Consider the following 24,953-nt stretch of genomic DNA (forward strand, 5'->3'; position numbering starts at 1 on the left):
GAACTGTTATGGTTTGCTGGGTTAATGTATAGGGGGGAGGAGGGAGGGGTTAATCGTTTAGGGAAGAATTTTATTGCATACAGAGAGCTGCAAGATATTTTCAAGGGTCGGGAACTTGTATGTATAGGATTGTATGATGGGTGATAGAATTAAAATCCTTAGTTAGAATGTAAGAGGACTGTCAGAGGGAACACGAAGAACGGTGATCATGGAATATGCTAGGAAGAGGAGACCGGATGTTCTATGCCTCCAAGAGACTTATTTACTACGGGAAAAGGTAGAGGTGTTGAAGAGGAGATGGATTGGGAGAGCATATCATTCCATGTATTTTTCATATGCTAGAGGGGTCTCTTTATTAATAGGAGCGTCTACGCTATTTGAATTGAAAGCCATGTTGATAGTGAAGGACAGTATATTTTTGTTTGTAAAATTTATGGGCAATCACTATGTACAGTAGCTATGTACATAACACCGCTATATAGGGGGAAAAAGTTATGTGAGGTTATGGAATTATTTAAGCGTGGTACAGGATTACCATTACTTGTTATTGGTGATTTCAATAATGTTATAGATGAGGGGTGGGATAGACATAAACAGAGTGCAGGTAAAAGCATTAGGAAATTGACGGCATTTGGGAATTATATTAAAGAGATTGGAATGATGGACCTGTGGAGAGTGAGAAATGAGAATGCGGTGTGCTACTCTTGTTATTCTGCGACGCAGGATCTCTCTCACAAATAAATATGGAACTGGGAAATGAGCTAATGACACAACTGGTCTGTGGAATGGAATACCTCCCAAGAGTGATTTCGGACCATAAGCCTATTGAATTGTCCATTAGATGGATAGGGGGGGAAGTTGAATTCCTCCAGGGCACGTCGCAAATTGGGCGAGAAGGCGGAAAGAACTACCCCCTCACCTAGAATGGCAGTAGGCTCAGCCACAATAAGAGAATCTGCAAAGAAACTCCTAGAAAGGGCGTCCGCCTTAACATTCTTAGTGCCCGGAAGAAAAGAGACCACAAAATTAAAACACGTGAAAAACAAGGCCCACCTAGCCTGTCTAGGATTCAAGCGTTTGGCTGATTCAAGATAAATCAAATTCTTATGGTCGGTAAGGACCACAACTTGATGTCTAGCTCCCTCCAACCAATGTCTCCACTCTTCAAATGCCCATTTCATGGTCAACAATTCCCGATTCCCCACGTCATAGTTACGTTCAGATGGGGAGAATTTTCGAGAAAAGGCGGCACAGGGATTCATTTTAGAAGTCACTGGATCTTTTTGGGACAAAACAGCTCCCTGCATCAATCTCAGAAGCATCTACCTCCACCTGAAATGGAAGTGAGACATCAGGTTGCCGTAGAACGGGAGCAGAAGTGAATCTCCGCTTAAGCTCCTGAAATGCCGAGACTGCCTTTGGAGACCAATTCACCACATCAGCGCCCTTTTTGGTCAGATCAGTCAGTGGTTTGACAATACCAGAAAAATTACCTATAAATTTACGATAGAAATTAGCAAAACCCAAAAACTTCTGGAGAGCCTTCAAAGAAGTGGGCTGAACCCAATCATAAATGGCCTGTTCCTTGGCCGGGTCCATTTCAATAGCCGATGGAGACAAAATAAATCCCAAAAATGAAATCCTCTGCACACCAAAGAGGCATTTCGATCCCTTAACATACAGGGAATTTTCCCTCAAAATCCGGAACACAGTCCGGACATGTTCCACATGGGAATCCCAATCACTGGAAAAGATCAAAATATCCAGATAAATGATCAAAAACTTATCCACAAAGTCCCGGAAAATATCGTTCATAAAGGATTGGAAGACAGAAGGGGCATTAGTGAGCCCAAAAGGCATCACCAGGTACTCAAAATGTCCCTCCAGAGTATTAAACGCCGTCTTCCATTCATCCCCGTGCTTGATGCGAATAAGATTATACGCCCCCCTGAGGTCAAGCTTGGTAAACCAGCAGGCACTTTTAACTCTGGAAAATAAATCAGAAATCAGGGGTAACAGGTACTGATATTTAACAGGGATTTTGTTAAGGGAACGATAGTTAATACAAGGCCTTAATGAACCATTTTTCTTGGTCACAAAAAAAAAACCCCCAGCACCCAATGGTGAAGAGGATGGTCTAATATGACGCGACTCCTTGATATAAGTTCGCATAGCATCATGTTCGGGTACCGATAAGTTGAAAAGCCGACCCTTGGGAAATTCACACCCGGGCATTAACTCAATTGCACAGTCATAACTCCTATGAGGAGGCAAAGATGCAGACTTACTCTCACTAAATACATCAGAAAAATCAGCCAAATAATCAGGAATATCATGAGACTGAGGAGAGGTGGAGAAAACAGGAGGGTCCCTAAGAACACACTGACAACCCCAACTCACCACAGACACAGATTTCCAATCCAAAACAGGATTATGAGTTTGCAACCAGGGAAAACCCAGAACAATAGTATCATGCAAATTGTGCAGCACCAAAAATTTACATTTTTCTTGGTGGTCCGGGGCGACCCGCATTATCACCTGGGTCCAAAACTGGGGTTTATTCTCCGCCAAAGGAGTAGCATCAATACCCCTCAAAGGAATAGGAGCCCACAGTGGTATCATAGGAAAACCACAACGTTTAGCAAAGTCCAAATCCATCAGATTCAAAGCTGCTCCTGAATCTACAAAAGCCTTAGCAGAAAATGTAGATAAGGAGCAGATCAGAATAATTGCCAAAAGGAACTTAGGTTGCACACTGCCCACAGCAAATGTGTGTGCAAAACGTTTCTCTAGTTTAGGGCAGACTGAAATAGTATGAGAGGCGTCCCCACAAAAAAAAAAAACAGCTTATTACGCCTTCTAAACTCCTGATGTTGCGCCCTAGACAAAACCCTATCACATTGCATGGGTTCAGACGTTTGTTCAAAAGGCGGCAACACCTCGTGTAGTTTTACGTTCACGTAAACGCCGATCAACTTGAATGGCTAATGACATGGAATCATCAAGACCAGAGGGAACAGGAAATCCCACCATAACATCTTTCACGGTTTCTGATAAATCCTTCCGAAAGAGAGCTGCTAAGGCACCGTCATTCCATGTAGTAAGGACTGCCCACTTTCGGAATTTTTGACAGTATAACTCTGCAGAATCCTGACCCTGGTTCAATGCCAATAAGGTTTTCTCAGCTTGATCAATAGCATTAGGTTTATCATACAACAACCCCAAGGCTTGAAAAAATGCATCCACATTAATCAGAATAGGATTTCCAGGTGTCAAAGAAAAACCCCAATCCTGAGGATCGCCGCGCAGCAAGGAGATGACGATTTTAACCTGCTGCACAGAGCTCCCCGATGAGTTAGGCTTCAAGGCAAGAAATAGTTTACAATTATTCTTAAAATTCAAAAATTTAGGCCGATTCCCAGAAAACACATCAGGAGTAGGGATTTTTGGTTCAACAGCAGGTGATTGAGAGAGATAGGCAGAAATTCCACGCACTTCAGCAGCGAGCTGCTCACCACGATCAGACAATTGCTTAATCGCCATTAAAGAAAAAAAAAATCCTTCTACGGCCCCAGAGAAAAAGAGGAAAAAATATATATTAAAAAAAATTTGACACTTTTTTTTTTTTTTTTTTACAATTCTCTCCTGCTTTTGAGTATCCTAGAATCTGCGGTTTAGGCTGGTGATTCTGTTATGATTGGGTCACCGAGGAGGAAGGCAAGACCAAGCTAAGCCATAGAAAACCAGAGAGTTTGGTGACTAAGCGGATTGCAGACCCCTGATTCTATCCACACAACTAGCAGTAGCCGTGGAGCGAACCTACGATGATTCTAGACTCCGCAACACAGCCGGAGAACTAAATAAGCCTAAAGCAAGAAAGGGGAAATCTAAACTGCCCCAGAGCAGACCCCCAAAGGAATAGATAGCCCCCAAACATATATTGTCGGTAAGACAAGATGAAAACACAAACGCAGGTAGGAAAATAGGCTGAGTAAACGATGGGGCCCACACTAACTAGACAGGAAAGACACTGTCTGCAATCACGCAAAAAAAACCCTGCAAAAAATGTCCAACACGTCTGATAGAAAAATACTGAAGTCACTCGACTTAGCCCACTATATCAGCACTCTGGCATATTCTGAAAGCTGAGCAAAAAGAAGCCAATCTAATAAGGGACAAAAAACAAACTGGCACAAGCAGTAACATAAGGATGGAAATTCAGCACAACCCCAGCTGGGGCTGATTGACCACACAAAACTGAACAGAAAAAAAACAAATCAAATGTGAACAATAGCAAAAGAACACTTAGCTTGAGCATGCAGGGACTGAGCTGGAAACTAAGACCTCAGGAGGCAGGAAAAAATCACCAGCACGGATAGAGGAAGTCGGCTGTCTTAAATCCAGTCAGAGACTCCAGATGTCCAATCGTCCTCCTCATTATCAGGTGGCAGGCCTCTTAATTAGATCAGCTCCATTACCTCCTGTAACCACCAGAGGGAGCCCGGAAAGAGAACTCGCGACCCCTCTGTCAATATAACCAGCTCCACTACCTTCACTAGTAACCAGTGGTAAACCAAAAAGTGAATTCACAACAGGCGTGGTGTAAACTGTATCTCTCAGTAGTGGGAAGAATTAATCTGATTAAGATGATATTGATGCCCCAACTGCTGTACGTCTTGCACAATGCCCCTATCTGGTTCCCTACGCAGTGGTTTCGTACTATTGACTCTATATTTAGGGATCTTGTGGGGGGGAAAAAAAGCAGCCAAGGATCAGACTTGAGATATTGTAGAGGCCGACGGATGGAGGGGGACTGGTGCTTCCGAACCCTTGGATTTATTACTTAGCTGCTCAGGGCCAATAGATGAGGGATGTGTCTTGGGCTGGTTCAATACAAAGGGTCTTGGTCCAGGTGATGGGGAGGGATCCCTTGGTTCAGGGGTTGGAGGCAGGAAGTTGGGTTTGATGTATCCTACTTTAGCGCTGATACATAAAGTCTGAGAGGCAATTAAAAAGATTAGGGGTTTGGAACACTTGACAAATTTTTCCCCGATATGGTAAAACGAGACTCTACCGGAATTTGCAGCGCTGGAGTCCTGGGTTTGAATCCCACCAAGGACAACATCTGCAAGGAGTTTGTATGTTCTCCCCGTGTTTGCGTGGGTTTCCTCCGGGTACTCCAGTTTCCTCCCACATTCCAAAGACATACTGATAGGGAATTTAAATTGTGAGCCCCAACGGGGACAGTGATGATAATGTTCAAACTGTAAAGCGCTGCGGAATATGTTAGCACTATATAAAAATAGAGATTATTATTAAAATAAAGATTATTAATTTGTTAAAATGGGAGAATTTAAAAATGGGATGAGACTGGGAATACAGTACATGGTTCAGGTGCAGGACGCGTAGGGACTGGTGCCCTTTGGAACATTGCAGGTAGACTATGGGCTACCGGAGGTCAGCAGATTTCAATATGGGCAGTTTAGGCATGCTTATGTTACGCAGAGTAAGACAATGAATATGGAAATTCACAAGGATATATTATGTATGTGCAGAAGGGGAAACAAAAGGGGTAGTTTCGGGCATTTATAAGGATCTAATGCATACTTTTTTAAATAATTATCCTATTAGAGCACAGGGGAAATGGGAGGAGTTGGGTAGGATAGAGGAAGATAAGTGGGAAGTGATTATGGACTATATACCCCAACTATCGCTGAGTGAACCGGGCAGACTCTTGCAGATATATGTACTCCATAGAGTATATAGGACTCCTGAACAGCTGCATAGAGCGAGTCTGAGACATACTTCAGAGTGTCCTCGGTGCCGAATGGAGGGGGCTGGAATTCTCCATATGTTATGGCAGTGTCCAATCTGAACCCATATTGGACAGCGGTACTTAATGCCATAAGGAGGAGTATATGCTTGTAGGATTGAGAAGGATCCTGTGTTGTGTATACTGGGATATGTGGAGGTGGTCCAGGTACATAATAAATATAAGATGGCAATAGCTAGATTATATATTGCGCGAAAACTGATCGCCAGATACTGGATAAATGAAGATTTGCTGACGTTGAGGGAATTTTTCGGACAGTCTTGACTATTGTGAATATGGAAAAAAACATTTACGTTAAGAGAAAAGGCATAAGAACATTTGAGACACTGTGGACACCATGGGTGGAGAGATGACCCTGAACTTAGGTTACACCATGCATTATTTGCTTCTCATGTATGCAATGGGGGGAGGGGAAGGGAGGGAGGGAATTTCTGAAACTAATGACCATTGTTAATGTTCTCATTGTGATTTTTGTTCTATTTTTTTGTACGTTCAATTTGGTTAAATAAAAATTTATCTGATTTAAAAAATTCATATATTACAGGTTATATACACTAGTTTTATAGATATTGTGTTGATCCAGGGAGCGTGTCTAATTGCCGTATGTGGAGTCGGGAAGGATTTTTTTCCCCCAATGTGACGCTGATTGCCACATGGGTTTTTTGCCTTCCTCTGGATCAACATGTTAGGGCAGATTAGGATAGGATATGGGTTGAACTAGATGGACTACGTTACTTAGGGGGTCAAAGTTCTCAGCACACATTTAGATAAGTTCCTTGGGGGGTCTAGTTTCCAAAATGGGTTCACTTGTGGGAGGATTCCTCTGTTTAGGCACAGCAGGGGCTCTCCAAATGCGACATGGCGTCCGATCTCAATTCCAGCCAATTTTTGTTTGAAAAAGTAAAACGGCACACCTTCCCTCCTGAGCTCTGCCGTACTCCCAAACAGTGTACCCCCCACATATAGGGTATCAGCGTACTCAGGACAAATTGGACAGCTTTTGGGGTCCAATTTCTCCTGTTACCCTTGGAAAAATAAAAAATTGGGGACTAAAAAAGATCATGCTTGTTTAGAACGCCGGGCGTTCTAAACTTTAGTGAAACACTTGGGGGGTCAAAGTGCTCACTACAAATCTAGGTAAGTTCCTTGGGGGTCTAGTTTCCAAAACTGTGTCACTTGTGTGGGGTTTGCACTGTTTAGGCACATCGGGGGCTCTCTAAATGTGATATGGCATCCGATCTCACTTCCAGCCAATTTTGGTTTTGAAGAGTCAAACGACGCTCCCTCCCTTCCGAGCCCTGTCATGCGCCCAAACAGTGGTTTCCCCACATATGGGGTATTGCCGTACTCAGGACAAATTGGACAACAACTTTATCTGTCCATTTTCGCCTTTTAACCTTTTGAAAATAAAAAAAATTGTTGCTAAAAATCATTTTTGTGACTAAAGTTAAATGTTCAATTTTTCCTTCCATGTTGCTTCTGCTCCTGTGAAACACCTGAAGGGTTAATAAACTTCTTGAATGTGGTTTTGATCAGCTTAGGGCTGCCGTTTTTAGAATGGTGTCACTTTTGGGTATTTTCTGCCATATAGACCCCCTCAAAGTGACTTCAAATGTGAGGCGGTCCCTAAAAAAAAAGTTTTGTAAATTTTGCTGTAAAAATGACAAAATCGGTGGTCAACTTTTAACCCTTATAACTTCCTAACAAAAAAAAATAAATTTTGTTTCCAAAATTGTGCTGATGTAAAGTAAACATGTGGGAAATGTTAGTTACCGTATATACTCGAATATAAGCCGAGATTTTCAGCCCGTTTTTTTGGGCTAAAAGTCCCCCTCTCGGCTTATATTCGAGTCATATACACCAGGGGGGTCAGGTCATACTTACCCGTCCTGACGCTGTCTCTTGAGCCCCCAGCTTCTCCGCGCTCTCTGTTCCTGCCTTCAGCGGTCACGTCGTACCGCTCATTAAAACTCATGAATATGCGCATATTCATGAGTTTTAATGAGCGCAGGAAGAGAGAGCGCGGAGAAGCTTGGGGCTCAAGCGACAGCGTCAGGACGGGTAAGTATAGCGATACTCACCTGTCCTGCGTCCATGGCTGCTTGCTGCTGTCTGTCATCGGTCAGTGACTTGAGACAGCAGAGGGCGCGGTGACGTGATTAGTGCGTGTCGCGCCCCCTGCAGTCTGAACGTCACTGACTGATGACGTGGCAGATAGCGGTGAGCAGCCATGGACGCAGAACAGGTGAGTATCTGACACCCAGCGACGGAGAGGTGAGTATGTCATTTTTATTTTTACATGCTGCAGCAGCGGCAGCACATGGGGGAATAATCTTTAGGAGCTTCTAATGGGGGCAGTATATGGGGGAACAATCTATGGAGCTTCTTATGGGGGCAGTATATGGGGGAATAATCTATGGAGCTGCTTATGGGGGCAGTATATGGGGGAACAATATGGAGCTTCTTATGGGGGCAGCATATGGGGGAATAATCTATGGAGCTTCTAATGGGGGTAGTATATGGGGGAACAATCTATGGAGCTGCTTATGGGGGCAGTATATGGGGGAACAATATGGAGCTTCTAATGGGGGCAGCATATGGGGGAATAATCTATGGAGCTTCTAATGGGGGCAGCATATGGGGGAACAATCTATGGAGCTTCTTATGGGGGCAGTATATGGGGGAACAATCTATGGCACTTCTTCTGGGGACACCATATGGGGAAATAATCTATGGGGCATTTCCCACCCTAGGCTTATACTCGAGTCAATAAGTTTTCCCAGTTTTTTTGTGGCAAAATTAGGGGGTAGGCTTATACTCGGGTCGGCTTATACTCGAGTATATACGGTAACTATTTTGTGTGACTCATTTCTCCGTTTTAAGGGCATAAAAATTCAAAGTTTGAAAATTGCTAAATTTTCGCCAAATTTCCGTTTTTTACACAAACGCAAATTATATCGAAGAAATTTTACCACTAATGCGAAGTACAATTTGTCATGAAAAAACACTTAGAATCGCCAAGATCCGTTGAAGCGTTCCAGAGTTATTACCTCATAAGGGGACAGTGGTCAAAATTGTAAAAATTGGCTTGGTCATTAACATGCAAACCACCCTCAGGGGAAAGAGGTTAAGAAGAGGCAGCTACATATTAGGCCTCTTTCACACATCCGGGTCTCCGTTATGTGTGGTGCCAGTTTTCACACGTATTGGAGACAGTGACACATGAAGACCCATTCAAATGAGTGGGTCTGTGCACGTCAATGTGTTTCCACTAACCGTGTATCCGTGGACAAAACACGCTGACATGTCCGTTTTTTTAGTCAGCATGGACAGTAAAACGTCCCACACACGGAGAACACACATTGTCCGTGTAACACGTATCGGCACCGGGAATGAAGTGCTACAGTAAGCACTTTTCCCCGGCGGCAGGTGCTGAAGACTGCTCTCTTCATTCTCCCCTGCTCTGCTGGCGATCAGGGGAGAATGATGAGAGTTATATTAAAGTCCGAACGATGACAGCAGGTGGGGGCTTTTGGGACAAATACTCCCATCATCCGACACTTTCTGCCGCTAATAACTGACAGCAGGAGTGGATGATCGGAGTTTTTCCTCAGCCGCCGCCTGCGATCTAATGAAATAAATGAATGAAAAACCTGATGTGGGATCCTCCCAATTTTTTTTGAACCAACCAGGCACAACTCACTGCTGGGGGCTGCAACCCTCAGCTGTCAGCTTTAGCAAGGTTGGTTATCAAGAATAGAGATTTTCCTATGCTGTCCGTCATTCTGTCCCACGCCGTAATTCATATCTGGGGGATAAATAGTTTTCAACCTGTAAGGTGCCAAGATGCGACAGTCCCGACTGAAAACCACTGAATGAGCTGCTGACAGCACAGCATCATTCACCAGCAGTGACATCATCGAGGCCGGGCTAAACTGCAGTGACCTCAGGACCATGGGAAAATGCCAGTGATGATTTCACCGCTAGTGAGTGATGCTGTGCTCTCAGCAGCTCAGTCACCAATGATTTTCAGCCTGGATGGTCGCATCTTGGCACCGTCCAGGTTGAAAACTATTTAGACATGGATTACGGCTTCGGACACAATGACGAACAGGTATAGTATATTGTTTTTTTATTTTCTTTTTCTTACAGGAGATTGAGGGCTTCTCTGGAATTAGGCGATGCAGTATGGTTTAATTGAGATTAATAAAGGAGTGTCATTTTTTCAAATAAGGACTTTATTCTGGCTGTGTATTTAACATAACTATAGGATTAGTAATGGATATATGTCTTATAGACACCTCTCCATTACTAAGCCATGGGCTTGATGTCACCTAAAAATACAAAGTTGACATCAACCCCACAAATATTAACCCCACTTGCCACCGCTACAGGGCAAGTGGGAAGAGCCGGGCAAACGCCAGAAAAGGCGCATCTAATAGATGCGTCTTTTCTGGGCACCTGCAGGCTAATGTTTTTGGGCTGGTGTTTTTTTTAGGCGCGGGGGGGTGGGCTATTTCAATGACCCCTTACCAGCCTGAGAATACCATCCCTCAGCTGTGAGCTTTAGCAAGGCTCGTTGTCAAAAAATGGGGGGACCCCATGCCTTTTTTTTTTTTAAATTTTAATAATTTAAAAAAAAAACCCAGCGTGGGAAACCCCTCTATTCTTGATAACCAACCTAGCTGACAGCTGAGGGTTGCAGCCCCCCCAGGTGTGAGTTTTGCCTGGCTGGTTCAAGAAAATAGGGGGGAACCCATGTTGGGCTTTTCATTCATTTTATTAGATCGCAGGCGGTGGCTGAGGAAAACCCCGATCATCCACTCCTGCTGTCAGTTATTAGCGGCAGCAAGTGTCGGATGATGATAGTAATTGTCCCAAAAGCCCCCACCTGCTGTCATCGTTCAGACTTTAATATAACTCATCATTCTCCCCTGCTCACGCTGATCGCCGACAGAGCAGGGGAGAATGATGAGAGCTGTCTTCAGCACCTGCCGCCGGGGAACAGCACTTACTGTAGCGCTACTTCCCCTGCGGCCATCTGTGTAGTACCGATGCGGCACACGGTTGCCACATGTGTGCCGCATGTATTACACATATGGACATGGATATCTCTGGTACCGGTTTTTACCGGTACTAGAAATAAACGGACGTGTGAAACCGGCCTTAAAGACATTCCTAAACCCTTATTCCAATTAAGATTTGAATACTCTCAAATTAAAGTAGAGAGTCTGCTCTTTAAGCCTATATTGATTATACAACAATCTCGAAAATGTTTTGGTAAGCAGCTGAAATGTCAAATCTTTTGTCACTGTCCATATATTTCAGGACCTAATTGTATGCTCTACCTACATGGTATGGTAATGTTTGGGGACAATAAGTAGGAGGTTCCATTTCTAAAGACATTTTGTTACTAGGTGAGCAGTATTTTTGGAACACATGCATGGCTGGTGTGCGCCTTTCACATTCCCCCTCCCAAAAAATAAAAGGCAAATCTTATTTTAACTAATCAAGGCAAGTTAAAGATGTCATTCACAAAATAAGAGCATTAAATTTGTGACCAGCTGAGGGCGCATTGCTGGAGTGGACTATATAAATAAGGACACCTTGCTATGACATAGGATAGGCTGGTGTAGGATACAGGACATCAGTGTTATTGCCGACCAGCACTGTTCCGAATGCTGATGGTAGAGAGGAGGACCGACTTAGGTAAATGAGTTATCTGCCCTAGTAACCATGTATGAATCGTGTACCAAGATTAATTAATTTCTTTTTCAATTATATTATGCCGGAGGGAGTGGGGGGAGGTTTCTGTAGCAAAATCATAATCAATCGGTACAGATAATTTGAAAAACAAACTTTATTTATAAATGCTGAAAATCTGAAGGGCTCTCTTTAACAAGTAATATGTATATTACATACAAATATATATACCGCCATAGTACAGTGTTTGGCACCCTTTAATGTGTACACTATAACAAAGAAATAATACAATACAGCTTGTCAATCAGGAATGGTTTAAGTAAAATGTGGCCCGAAGATAAACATGGAGTTATGTTAGAATAATCTACATGGCTAAAAGGCTACATTAAGTATGGCTATCCTTTAATTCAATATATTTCCTTTTTTTCTTTTTAAACCTCAGAGTTGTGTCACATATTAGACAAGTAAAAAAGGTTAAGCTTCACCCCAATCCCCTCCACATCCCTGCGAGCATAGTTTACTTGGATGGGATATTTGGAGGCACAGAAGGTTGTGACGTACAAAGTATTCCCTTGTCTATGGGATCCCAAAGACTCCCGTTCTATAGTTTCCAGGAATGGGATATTTGGAAGCATACGTGCCAAGACATACTAAGTAGCTCTAAAACAAAATCCCTGGAATATTCTCACATGCCTCCAAATATCCTAATAAATACCGCTATGAATTCCGGGGATAGGATATTTGGAGGCATATGAGACCTAAGACAGACATACTAAATATCTCTGGGTTTATAAATCTTGGAAATAGGCTTTGTGGACACAAGACATTACAATATATATTCCCAGATCTGTAGTATCCCAGAATGTTATATCTGAACACAGAGGAGGTTAAGACATACAAGACATATATATTCTCGGTCCATAGTTCCCTGGCATGGGGTATTTGAAGATGTGTAATGTTAAGACATAAGTATTAAAGTATTCCAAGTCCCCCAAGCTCTCGAATTTCCTGAGACTGAATATTTGGTACATTGTTTCCCTGAAATAAGAGCGCTATTCTTTATGGCTCTTATTTATATCCTGCATAAAAGAGGATACTACAGCAACATACGGTAATGACTTTTCAGCAAAATATTAAGCCTATAATATTGTATACCCATCCCTGAAGAACTCATCTTATGTCTACTAGAGAAAACCTAACTGGAGGAAGAAAACAACAGGTAGGAGTGCTTGGTACTGTGAAAATTAGATTTTACAAATCTCATCATTCAGCATCTTTACAGGAGGCAAATCATTTAGATTTCATTGAATCCAAACACTACAAAGTACTGGTTCTGTGCTGCACTCAAGTTTCTAACATGGCCACAACTAGTAGATGGCCTAATAACATACACCCAACCCAGTCATTTCTTGGCAAATTAATGTAATGCCGTCATGTTTCCCAATAGGAAATGTAAATGCAGAGAACATTTTAGCCTAAGGGCAATGACACACTGATTCAAGTTGATACAATAGAAACAATTACAGTGTATGGGTGAAGGCATACTCTACATGATAGCGCACTACTGCTTCCCTCAAAATGAAAAGAAAAAGTACAAAATTCTTGTCATCAGTCTTTTCCGTGTAAACGCCAAAATTTAGAACTATTTTGAAGAAGTTTCTGTCTTCCTGTCCAGCATCTCTGTGACATATCTGGATGGAGATCTTGGAAATGCATCTGTTCCTACAAGAAGCAGGCAACCGGCTCCACCTCTGTAATATTCAATAGGAGTCTCAACAGTTTAAGGTCTCATAGGGATTACATATAAAAAAAAAGCAAGGCGCATCAAGAGACAGTGAAAAGAACGATCAGATACGATCAGATGTGGTTTTCCAGTATCTTCCCTTCTTCCCAGGCACATGAAGTCAGAGACTAGAACACCTGAATGAAGCTCACTATTCCCCAGTGATGTCGGAACCTCCAAGCAATGTTCTCATGGTTAAAGGCTTACTCATGGTCTCCTTCCACTCGTTTTTTGCGAACTGAAAGAAAACAGAATATTCATTGGTTCAGTTTCATTAGTACAAGCAGATTTTATTAGCTTCTCACATTTAAAGAAGTTAAATGGGCTTTCTAGTTTCAGGAAACTCTTGTTCCCCGGTTGCATTTTGAAAAAATAAACTGAGCTTTCCTCATCCTCCCCAGCTTCAGCACTCTTTCCCTAACGGAGCTCAGTGGCTCAGTCCAGTTGATGGCATGAGCCGGTTAGAGCCGTTAAGCTCCGTGATGTTAGCACTGCAGAAAATAATTGACACTGGGAACAGCGGCAGGGACTTGGCGGTGGACCGGGGAAGGGAAGTAAAAAAAAAACAGGGTTTTGTTTTTTCTTCAAAAGAAACTGCAGCTGGGGGGGAACAGCGTTATTAGAACACTTAAATCTCGTTTCACAAAACTAACCCAACAAAGGAAATGCTGGAAAATAATCACATGCCGGTTTTTATTTTCCAATCACGGCCCCTAACTGTCATGTACATAACTACATTCACAACTAAGGACAGTGTTTGGCTGCGTCACCTCTTTGCTCCAGGAAGATAAAGCCTGGTGGATATCTGGAGTGTAAACGTTTTAACAGGTGAATATTGCGTTTTTTTCTCTTTTATACCTTTTCTTGCAGTTGGGTTAATTTCTTAAATTCTCAGACAGCACCTTTAACATATATTTCAATGGGAAGAGACACTGCTTGAAGATTAACTGAAGCCTGTAAACTCCATAGCAGTAAGATATATTACTCAGATAATATGGCATATATAATAGACAACTCCCACGAATGGTGGCGAGAACCCACATATAGCCAGAATATATAATCAATTGCCAGCAGCAGTAGTGTGCAAACATGGCCACCTCTCCATTGACTTGTATGGAGAGACAGAGATAAAGCACTTGGAATGGAGAGGTGGTTATGCTTCACCGTTACTCCATTCACCCAGAGTTTTTTGGAGCCTTGCACTCACGATCCTGTGGATACGTAATAATGTCATTTATAGAAAACGGCTTTATCGAACGTCCTGCTTTGTAACATTACCAGTGACTGAAGTTACAAACCTATAGCTTGTAGGGTACCACCTGATCCATTCACAACAGGGCTTCATGCCATGTTCTCCAGAAATGAGATTAATTCCTCCAGAGACACGTCGTGTAGACTGATATTAACATTCACATCCCAAAGGTATTGACCCATACACCAAATTTATCACCCATCTACAGCCTAGATGACTAATGTATGATCATGGGGAGTATGGCTGAAGAGAGGCCCACAGATCCCTAGAACAGATGTCCCAACGTTCCCTGTGTGTGGGGAGAGGTGAGAACATAACTCCAACAGCCAGTGAAAGCGACAGTGGTCGGACATACGCATGATGGCCCAATTCACACATTAGGACCCCTGCTATCTTGACCATTGAGGCTTCCAGTGAGTAGACCACCAGCGATTAATAACCTATCGCCTATCCTGACCAAGGATATTAGTCATTTTTAGGATAGCCACTAAGGCTGCTTTTACACATGCAGAGTTTTCTGCGGCCCATTTTTACGGACCGTATTGCCGTGATTTTCACGGTCTCCCGCAAAACGCGCCGCAAAAAAACCTTCTCGAATCACCGGTTTTCCCTAACAAATAGCAGGGGAAAAGGAGATTTTTGTGTACTCACCGTAAAATCTCTTTTTCTTAGCCTTTAATTGGGGGACACAGAACCGTGGGTGTTATGCTGCTGTCCACTAGGAGGCGACACTATGCATAATCTGAAAAAGATTAACTTTGGCTCCTCCTCTGCAGTATACACCCCTGGACGGCGTCAGCCTTCTCCAGTTTTGTGCAAAAGCATTAGGAGGAATATACCAGAAACAGAACCATGCCTGCAAGAAGGCTACTATAAACGAGCTCAATATGAGAACCCAGCTCAAACAATATGAGAACCCAACCGTAACAACGGCCCGCAAGGGCAACAGGGTGGGAGCTGTGTCCCCCAATTAAAGGCTAAGAGAAAGAGATTTTACGGTGAGCACACAAAAATCTCCTTTACTCTGTCGCCTTATTGGGGGACACAGAACCGTGGGACATCCCAAAGCAGTCCCTGGGTGGGAAGCAGTGGACGAATATTGTACTGACAGTTCCCTAAATTTGGGGTACTGCCGTCTGCAGGACCCGTCTACCCAGGCTCACATACGCTGAGGACTGGGTATGCACTCTGTAGTGTTTTGTAAATGTGTGCAGGCTAGTCCAAGTGGCTGCCTTACACACTTGATGTGCCGAGGCTTGGTGCTGAATGGCCCAAGAGGCCCCTACCGCCCGCGTAGAGTGAGCCGTGATACCGGCTGGAAGAGGAGAATTGTTAAGGCGGTAAGCTTCTTGAATGGTGGACTTGATCCACCTAGCAAGGGTGGCTTTGGAAGCCGGTAGGCCCTTGCGAACGCCTTCTGGAAGAAGGAAAAGTGAATCAGACTTCCGGAAGGGAGCAGTCCTAGACACGTAAATACGCAATGCCCTGACAAGGTCAAGAGTATGCAGAGCCTTCTCCACTCTATGAACGGGAACCGGGCAAAGAGATGGTAGTGAGATTTTCTCATTGAGGTGGAAGGTGGACACAACCTTCGGAAGGAAGGATGGCACTGTATGGAGAACCACCTTGTCCTGATGATAAACCAGGAAGGGTTGCCTGCAGGAAAAAGCTGAAAGTTCGGACACCCTGCATAGCGAGGTGATTGCCACCAGGAAAAACCACTTTCTGTGATAGAAAGCGGAGTGAGACCTCCTTTAGGGGTTCAAAAGGAGGTGTGTAGTGCTGTCAAGACCAGGTTGAGGTCCCACGTCTCCCGACGGATGTTTGTAGGGGGGAACCAATCGAGAAACCCCTTGGAGAAAAGTCTTCACTTGCGGCTTGTTAGCAATATGCCTCTGAAAGAGCACTGAAAGCGCTGACACTTGGCTCTTAAGCGAGCCCAGGGATAGCCCGGCGTCCAGACCTGACTGACGGAAACCGAGGACCTTTGGAAGAGAATAGGGGAGTGGGATGTGCCCATGAGATTCGCACCATGTGAAGAAAGCCTTCCAGGTATGATAGTAAATCTTGGCTGCTATTTCCGCTACCCCTCTTGCGGAATCCAACGCTGCATGGACCATGTAATCTGCCACTACTGCAATTTGCACCGCCTGGTCCGCCAGCTGAGGATTTGAAGCTTGGAGGCCCTGTTGTAATAGATCAGCCCAGGCCATAATGGCCTTGGCTGCCCAAACTGAAGCAAATGCAGGAGCCAAAGAGGCACCTGCCGCCTCAAAGATTGAACGAGCCATGCGTTCTGTCTGTCTGCTGCATCCTTGAGGGTTGAGCTGTCCGGCAGCGAGAGAAGCGTTTGTGCTGCCAGCCTAGAGACTGGAGGATCCACTTTAGGCAGATGTGTCCAATCCTTAGTGTCCTTCTGTGGGAAGGGGTACTTTGCTTTCAAGTATTTGCGATTGGCAAATTTTTTCTCAGGCTGCGAAAAATGCTTAGAAAGTATTTTTTGAAATTCCTGGTGATCAGGAAAGACCTCAGATGGTTTCTGAACACTTTCAAAGGAAATCTTGTGTTCTGGTACTTCAGGAGGTTGGATCAGAAAAGTCTAGCACCCAAAGGATGGAAGAGATTATATCCTCAACTAGCGCAGTATTGCTAGGGGGACAAGGGAGCAGAGCGTTCCTTGTTTCGTTATCTGAGTTGGAGTCACATATGCCCTCTGAGTCTTGCGCATCGCTAAGGAGCTCCCTAGCGGGCGAACTAGGGCTGTTCTGTGGTCTGGGATCGTTGTGGAGATCCACATTGTCTCTCTCTATCAGGGGACGGTCTCGGTGACCTGTAGCCACTGTGCCTCTCCCTGGAGGGGGACGACCTAGTGCTATGTGAGGACGCAGATGAACGCGACCTGTGGGTCCGCTTACGTCTCGAACTGTCGTAAGCGGCCTGTTCCTGATACCGGACGTCCCTTTGCTGGGTAACGTTCATAGCCGAGACATGACCCTGCAGAGCCTGCAGTAGTGTGGAGGTCAGGTTATCTATAGACTGTCATAGACTGCGACATCTGAGTCGCCCATTCCGGCGCAGTAGCGGCTGCAGAAGCGTTTTCTTTGGGTACAGTCCCGGCAGTGCGGGTACGTGCTGCCACTGGGGAGAGTGGCCTTGCAGGCTGTGCAGACTGCGTAAAAGCAGTCTTGCCTGAGAGCCCGACATAGTACCTATTCGCAGAGGCCCTACAGGGGTATCTACGCAGAGGAAAGGAGGAGTAGGGGAGCGTTATAGGTTACAGGAACTCACAGCTGAGTACAAAGAACCCAGCTGTGATCTTACCCCACCGGTGCTTCCCCTAGGTCCAGCGCTGATAAATCCCACGTCTTGTGCCCCCCAGAGACTGCTGTGCTGCCTTCAGTTTCTTCAGGTGCAGCAAGATGGCCACCGGATTCTGAGGTGGAGGGGGAAGGGGGCGGAGAGCTGAAAAGGGCGCACGGAGCTATGTAAAAGCGCGCCCTTCCTGTCTCGATCCGCCCCTTCTATGACACTGTAGTGTCATTTTTCGTCATCCGGGGGGCGGGAATAAGGCGGCGACTTCGGCTAGGCCGAAGCCGCGGCCTAAATTTGATAGCTCATGCCCAGAAGGGCTCCAGGATGGCGCGGTTGTCCAGGGGAGGGTCGGATTCCAACCAGACCCCCCCGGATTGAACGGTAGGCTAGCGGTGGGGACATGAGTGCCACCTAGGCCCTGTGGGGGGTCCCTTTGAGGCGCTATGCAGCTGGTGCTGCCGCAGAGACAGGGGTGCCGGGAGCCCTGTCTCTGACAAGTGCCATGCCTGCCTGCACCTCCCCCGGTCCAAACAGGAGCCCGCAGCTGGGCTGGGGTCCCTGGACATGTAAGTGGCCGAATGGTGCCTGGTACAGGCCCTACCTGCGGTGTCTCGACCTAATGCCCCCAGAGGGGGATTAGGGAGGGTGCTGCTGTCACCGTCAGGGGGCTTCGTCCTACCCTCGACCTCAACCCAGAGCCCAAGGAACTGGGGAAGGAGGGGGGGCCTCGACTTCGAACCACTACCTGAGGGACTGGGGAAGGAGCGACATGGGGAAGAGCCATCTCGACCTCAATCGGGTACCCCTTAATAGGGGACCGAGGAGGGAGCCATGCCGGGAGTCTCACTGGAGACCCACTTTTCTTCATCTGTAATCCGTTGAAAAAAAATTAAGGAAAAAAATCTTAGGTCTGCCTCCTTGCGACACTAAGCAAAAACTGGAGAAGGCTGACGCCGTCCAGGGGTGTATACTGCAGAGGAGGAGCCAAAGTTAATCTTTTTCAGATTATGCTTAGTGTCACCTCCTAGTGGACAGCAGCATAACACCCACGGTTCTGTGTCCCCCAATAAGGCGACAGAGTAAAAACGGTGATCTGCAAATATAGTGTACAGCAAAAACAAGCAAAAGTTTGTTTTTGCGCTACTATTGAAATGCATTGCGGCCGTGTCCGTAAGCCGTGAGAAATATCAAGCTTGTCGGTATTTTTTCATGGCCGCAAATACGGCCCTCACGGCCATATGGAGCATGGCCCTCCTATTAATTTTTGCGGGCCGATTTTGCGGCCCCATGGAAATCTATTGGGGCCACAAAAACGGCCGGCAAAAATATGGCAAGTGTAACTGATAAACATTGATTTATATGCACAAAATGTCCCCATGCCAACTCCAATCTGGCAGATGTGTTGTCAGTAGGACATTAGACTATATGCACCAGAAGCATCAGGCCTGGAACCATAAGGCTATATTTACATGTTCAGTACCGTATTTTTCGGATTATAAGACGCACCGGGCCATTTCATGGCCGGAAATACGGCCCTCACGGCCATATGGAGCATGGCCCTCCTATTAATTTTTGCGGGCCGATTTTGCGGCCCCATGGAAATCTATTGGGGCCACAAAAACGGCCGGCAAAAATATGGCAAGTGTAACTGATAAACATTGATTTATATGCACAAAATGTCCCCATGCCAACTCCAATCTGGCAGATGTGTTGTCAGTAGGACATTAGACTATATGCACCAGAAGCATCAGGCCTGGAACCATAAGGCTATATTTACATGTTCAGTACCGTATTTTTCGGATTATAAGACGCACCGGACCATAAGATGCACCCCAAGTTTTCAGAAGGAAAATAGGGAAAAAAGATATGTGTCAAATGGAGGTTTGTCTTACAGTCCGAATTCAGCTTAACAGGGGGTCGGGGGGAGATCAGCACAGGTGGAGGAGTGGTCACAGGGGTTGTTCGGTGGTCCAGGCTGGTGCAGTGGCCTCCAGGAAATCCCATCCCAGGCTGGTGCGGTGGTGGTACTCTGCCGGGATTTTGCGCCAGGTACAGCGGTGGTGGTGCTCCTCGTTGCCGAGATGTGAATTTGAGCATGCGCAGACCCTGGCGGCCATTTTCCCGGAGGCCACCGCATCGCAGAACTGGATCTGCAGGGGCCTCCGGGCTTTCACAAAATGCCAATGGAGCCACGCCGCCCTACAGAGCAACACCACAGCCGTCGCCCTACAGAGGAGCACCACAGCCACACCATCCTGGGAAGGGAGGCTGCAGTGTCAGACTGGGACCACCGCCACAGCATCTGTAAGTATATTCTGACCATAAGAGACACCCCCCATTTTCCCAAAAAATTTTGGGGGAAAAAAGTGTGTCTTGTGGTCCGAAAAATACGGTATTTGGTGAGTTTTTTTTTTACTCTGTATGTGCAAGCCAAAATTAGGAGTGGAACAGTCAGAGGAAAGTATAATAGAAACACGTTACCACTTCTGTATTTATCACCCACTCCTGGTTTTGGCTTACAGATACTGAGGTAAAACCTCAAATACTCAACAAGTGCACATGGCCTAACCGCGATAATTCACTGTATTCACTTACTTTCACTAGTGTACTTTTTGTATTGGCTCCCATGCACCATTCATAGCAGTTTTCAGCTCTTTTTAGCTCTTTTTTATAAGATAATGACATGTCGGATCACCAGTGTGATGATCACGTGTGAAGATGTAGATTTAATATCACAGGAAGAGGGAATACAATTCTGCAATGTCATGAAAGGGTTATACACAAAGGGAAAGGGGCCCAAATAATATAGTGTAACCGGCAGAGACGTAGGCTGTGCCTAATGCAACCTATACCTGTCTAAAATCTACATAACTCATGTTTACTTACATGGAGTATTCGGAAGAGACAAAACACCCCAATGATTAGCAAATGCCAGGTTGTCTAGCGAAAACAAGTTATCACCTATTTTATAGGCGACGGCTTACTGATTGGTGGCGGTGTGACCAATTAGACCTGCAGAGATTGGCAGAACAGAGAATATGTATCTCTAGTATGGCACCTTCATTATGCCTGACCGTTGCTCCATTTATTCATTATGGGGCTGCCGAAACACTGAGTACAGCGCTTGGCAGCCTCACAGGGAACCAATGGTGCAGTGGTCAAACATGCGCTCTGCCGCTCCATTATAGCAGGGCTAAAAGGGTTTCATTCTGCCAACTGGTGCGAATCTCATTGGTCAGGCATCCACCAATCAACAAGATATGACTAATTCTGTGGAATATGTTACCACCCGACAACCCCATTAAGTGAGTTTTATCATTGTAGTCATTTATGATACATCCACTAGATCACTTTCTGGGACCTCCAACTATTGGAAACAAGGGTTTAGAGACCCTGGTCCACTCATTTCTAAGCAATGTATTCTCCATAAACTTAAACGAAGGTGCGTCTATGCGATTCTCTTTGTTGAAGCTTATAAAGATGCAAAAAGGGATGAAGGGACGAAACGCGCGTTGGGGCGCTCATGGAGGACCGCATTAGCAGACTACAATTTATAGGCAAGTGCCCAGATTAACTCTGTTATCACAAGCAGCCATTCATAGGCAATACAACAGTACCTATTGTGTACTGATAGCTGACATGTAGTTAATGCTAATTAATGTTTTGGCTTTCTGTGAATTACAAATGTGCACTGTACACCATAATTAGTAGGTCGGGCTTCTGGCGTTGTTCTACTCCTATTGTAATTTTTGTAGTGACCTTGGAACTGTATTTTGTATACTTTTTTTCAAGCCTGTTAAGCACACAATGCAGGAGAAGGCTATACGAAGATAGCAAAGTATTTTCAAGCTGCCATTTTCTCAGTTTGAAATGTAATTGAGAAATGTCATTTAACAGAACAGTAGAGGCCAGGATAACATCTGGAAGACCAAGCACAATCTCAGTGAGAGCTGCTAGCAAGATTGCTAGAGAGGCAAATCAGAACCCCCACTTAACTGTAAAAAAAACCTTCAGAAACATTTAGCAGACTCTGGAGTTGTGGTACATTGTTCTACTGTTCAGAGGCACCTGCACAAATATGGCCTTCAAGGAAGAGTCATCAGAAGAAAGCCTCTCTTGCATCCTTACTATAAAATTCAAAATCAGAAGTAGTATGCATAAGAACATCTAAACAAGCCTGATGCATTTTGGAAACAAATCCTATCAACTAATGAGCTTAAAATCAAACTCTTTGGCCACAATGATCAAAAGTATGTTTTGGAGAAAAAGGGCACAGAATTTCAGGAAAAGAACATCTCGCCAACCATTAAGCATGGTTATGGATCAATCATGCTTTGGAGTTGTGTTTCAGCCAATGGCACGGGGAACATTTCATGCAGAGGGAAGAATGGATTCAAAGAAATTGTATAAAATTCTTGATGCAAACATAAAACCATCTGTAAAAAACTGAAGTTGATTAAAGGATGGCTTTTACAAATGAATAATGATCCTAAATAAGCATCAAAATCCACAGTAGACTACCTCAAAAGGCACAAGCTGAAGGTTTTAAAATGGCCCTCACAGTCCCCTGATCTGGACATCATTGAAAATCTGTTGCTAGACCTCAAAATAGCAGAGGATGCAAGATGACCCAGGAACCTCACAGAAATTTCCAAGGAAGAATGAATGAAAATCCCTCAAACAAGAATTGAAAGAGTCTGGGCTGGCTTCAAAAAGAATTTAAAAGCTGTGATACTTTCAAAATGGGGTGCTACAAGGTACTAATCAGGCAGGGTGCCCAAACTTTTTGCATTGGCCCATTTTCCTTTTTGTAATCTTTAAAATGTAAAATATGAAAAAAGTTTGTTACCTCAAACACTAAGGAAATGTTTCATCTTTAACTTTAGCCCTTTTAGAGATCATTTCATCTTCAACTTGCTTAACTGTTCATAACATTAGTTTTGACCAGGGGTGCCCAAACCTTTACATACCACTGTAACATTGAGTAATTTATTGGTTTATTTTTTTTTTCTAATTAGCTACAAAACCCATCCTACAGATTATTAATCCACTAAAAGTTACACCCAAGAGGTGCTTTATACCACAGGTCTTATTATGTGGCTACACAGATTAAACCCTGTGCAAAATCTATTAGCGCACACACACCAGCTGCTTCATCTATTGATGGGTAATATGTAATCCTCCATGATTACTAGAACTAGTAGTGCATGCTACATCCAAGCTTACCGAGATCGTTATTTTTAGTAATAGCAGCAGCCGCCCTTGTCCGTGGCCCTTGCTGCGTGAAGTGATACCCAAATTTGAGAATTGAGACGTTTTCCTCCAGCAGTCGGGCGATCTCCATCTCCACACCAGTTCCCAGTTGCTGCCTCTGTTTTGAAAATGATAAAAAGAGTAAAAAAATAAATAAATAAAAACTAAAAATGCAGAAAGAGTAGTATCTTTATATGCACTTCACAACCAAGAGAATTCCTCATTTACCAAGTTTTAACCTCTTAAAAGGAAAGCATTGGCTTTGACACGGTACACGAGTGCTGCAGGCAATCGGCAGCTGTTAACAGGCTGCAGTGCTCACACTTCCTCAGGACGAAACCTGGCATCCGTGAAGAGCGAGTGCTGCTGATTGTTATACTACGTGAGCGCTACAGCCAACGTCACGCCAGTGCCACGAGAAGAGACATCGCTGATTTGTGAGGATAGTACAAGTTATGGGGCCTCATTTCATTCATCAAGGAGGTCACCCAAGTACTGGAAACCCATTAAGGGAACTTTCTATACAGTGTACAAAGTCTCAACGAGTTGTGGGCTTAAAGATATTAAGAAAAACGGACAGAAGGAGCTAAAAAAACAGCTACTGTATATACTCGAGTATAAGCCGAGATTTTCAGCCCATTTTTTGGGCTGAAAGTGCCCCTCTCGGCTTACATTCCAATCATTGTTCCAGGGGCTCGGAGGAAGAGGGGGAGCAGCAGGAGCCAACGGCTGTCACATCATACCCCCTCCTGGCGCGGTCTCTGCACTTCCCTGCTATTCCGATGGTCTCCGGCGCCAGCAGCTTCTTCCTGTGTTCAGCGGTCACGTGATACCGCTCATTAACGTAATGAATATGTACACTCCCATAGGGCGTGGAGCGCATATTCATTACTTGCTGCTGGCGCCGGAGACCATCGGAGAAGCAGGAAAGTGCAGAGACCGCGCCAGGAGGGGGCGAGTATGACTGGGAGGACATGCATACAACAAGGGGAGTACGGGGGGGGATACAGCAGGGGGAATGATGGGGGAGCCATGCACAGCAGGGGGGAGGACGGGGGAGCCATGCATACAACAGGGGGGAGGACGGAGGAGCCATGTATACAACAGGGGGAGGACAGAGGAGCCATGTATACAACAGGGGGAGGACAGAGGAGCCATGTATACAACAGGTGGAGGACGGTGGAGCCATGCATACAGCAGGGGGAGCCACACATACCAGGACAGGGATGAGAGGACAATGCATACCGGCTTATACTCGAGTCAATAAGCTAACCCAGTTTTCCGTGACAAAATTAGGTGCCTCGGCTTATACTCGAGTATATACAGTAGGTATTCGCTTCTGTGAGCTTGTCCAGCTGGGACCTTTATATACTGCACCCTGTATAATGAAATGCTGAGCAGCCAAGCATTCACAGTCTATGTGAACACTGCAATTTTAATTTTCATTTCTCCTATAAACCAAGTCCGTTAGGCCGTGTATCAGCTTTGTGCATCCATTTTATTCAACAAAGAAACATTGAACTACATTATTTTGCAATCTGCAACCTCGTGAAAACCCCAATCCTACCTCAAAAAATAAATGACAAATAAATCTGTAAAGCAACATAGCATGCAATGTTACTTTAAAAATAATCCTTCTCTTAATATTTTTTTAATGTATTTCTTTCTCAAACAGTGAACAGATGTCACATATGGTAAATCTGCCACTACTTATCCCTATGTTCATCCTGATGACAGTAATCCATTATTAGACTACAGCCTGTTTCTACAGAGGATAAAAACATCATAACAAGAACGTAATGCACAAAAACAAAGTC

At 44.6% G+C, this 24,953-nt stretch overlaps 1 protein-coding gene across 1 annotated transcript in view; it reads right to left on the reverse strand.

The window, feature by feature from the left end:
• Positions 1-11,675: 11,675 nt before the first annotated feature.
• LOC141084037 (tropomodulin-3-like) overlaps positions 11,676-24,953 on the reverse strand; it is an 81,230-nt gene continuing 67,952 nt past the window's right edge. The window contains exons 9-10 of the mRNA XM_073568424.1: positions 23,110-23,254; positions 11,676-13,557 (exon numbers count right to left, since the gene is read on the reverse strand). Of these exons, the coding sequence (XP_073424525.1) occupies positions 13,523-13,557; positions 23,110-23,254 (180 nt within the window). The 3' untranslated portion in view covers positions 11,676-13,522. The remainder of the gene's footprint in view (positions 13,558-23,109; positions 23,255-24,953) is intronic.

Source organism: Dendrobates tinctorius, unplaced genomic scaffold (assembly GCF_039654945.1).
Source record: "Dendrobates tinctorius isolate UK_male_01 unplaced genomic scaffold, ASM3965494v1 ptg000022l, whole genome shotgun sequence".
In the NCBI taxonomy this organism is placed as follows: Eukaryota; Metazoa; Chordata; class Amphibia; order Anura; family Dendrobatidae; genus Dendrobates; species Dendrobates tinctorius.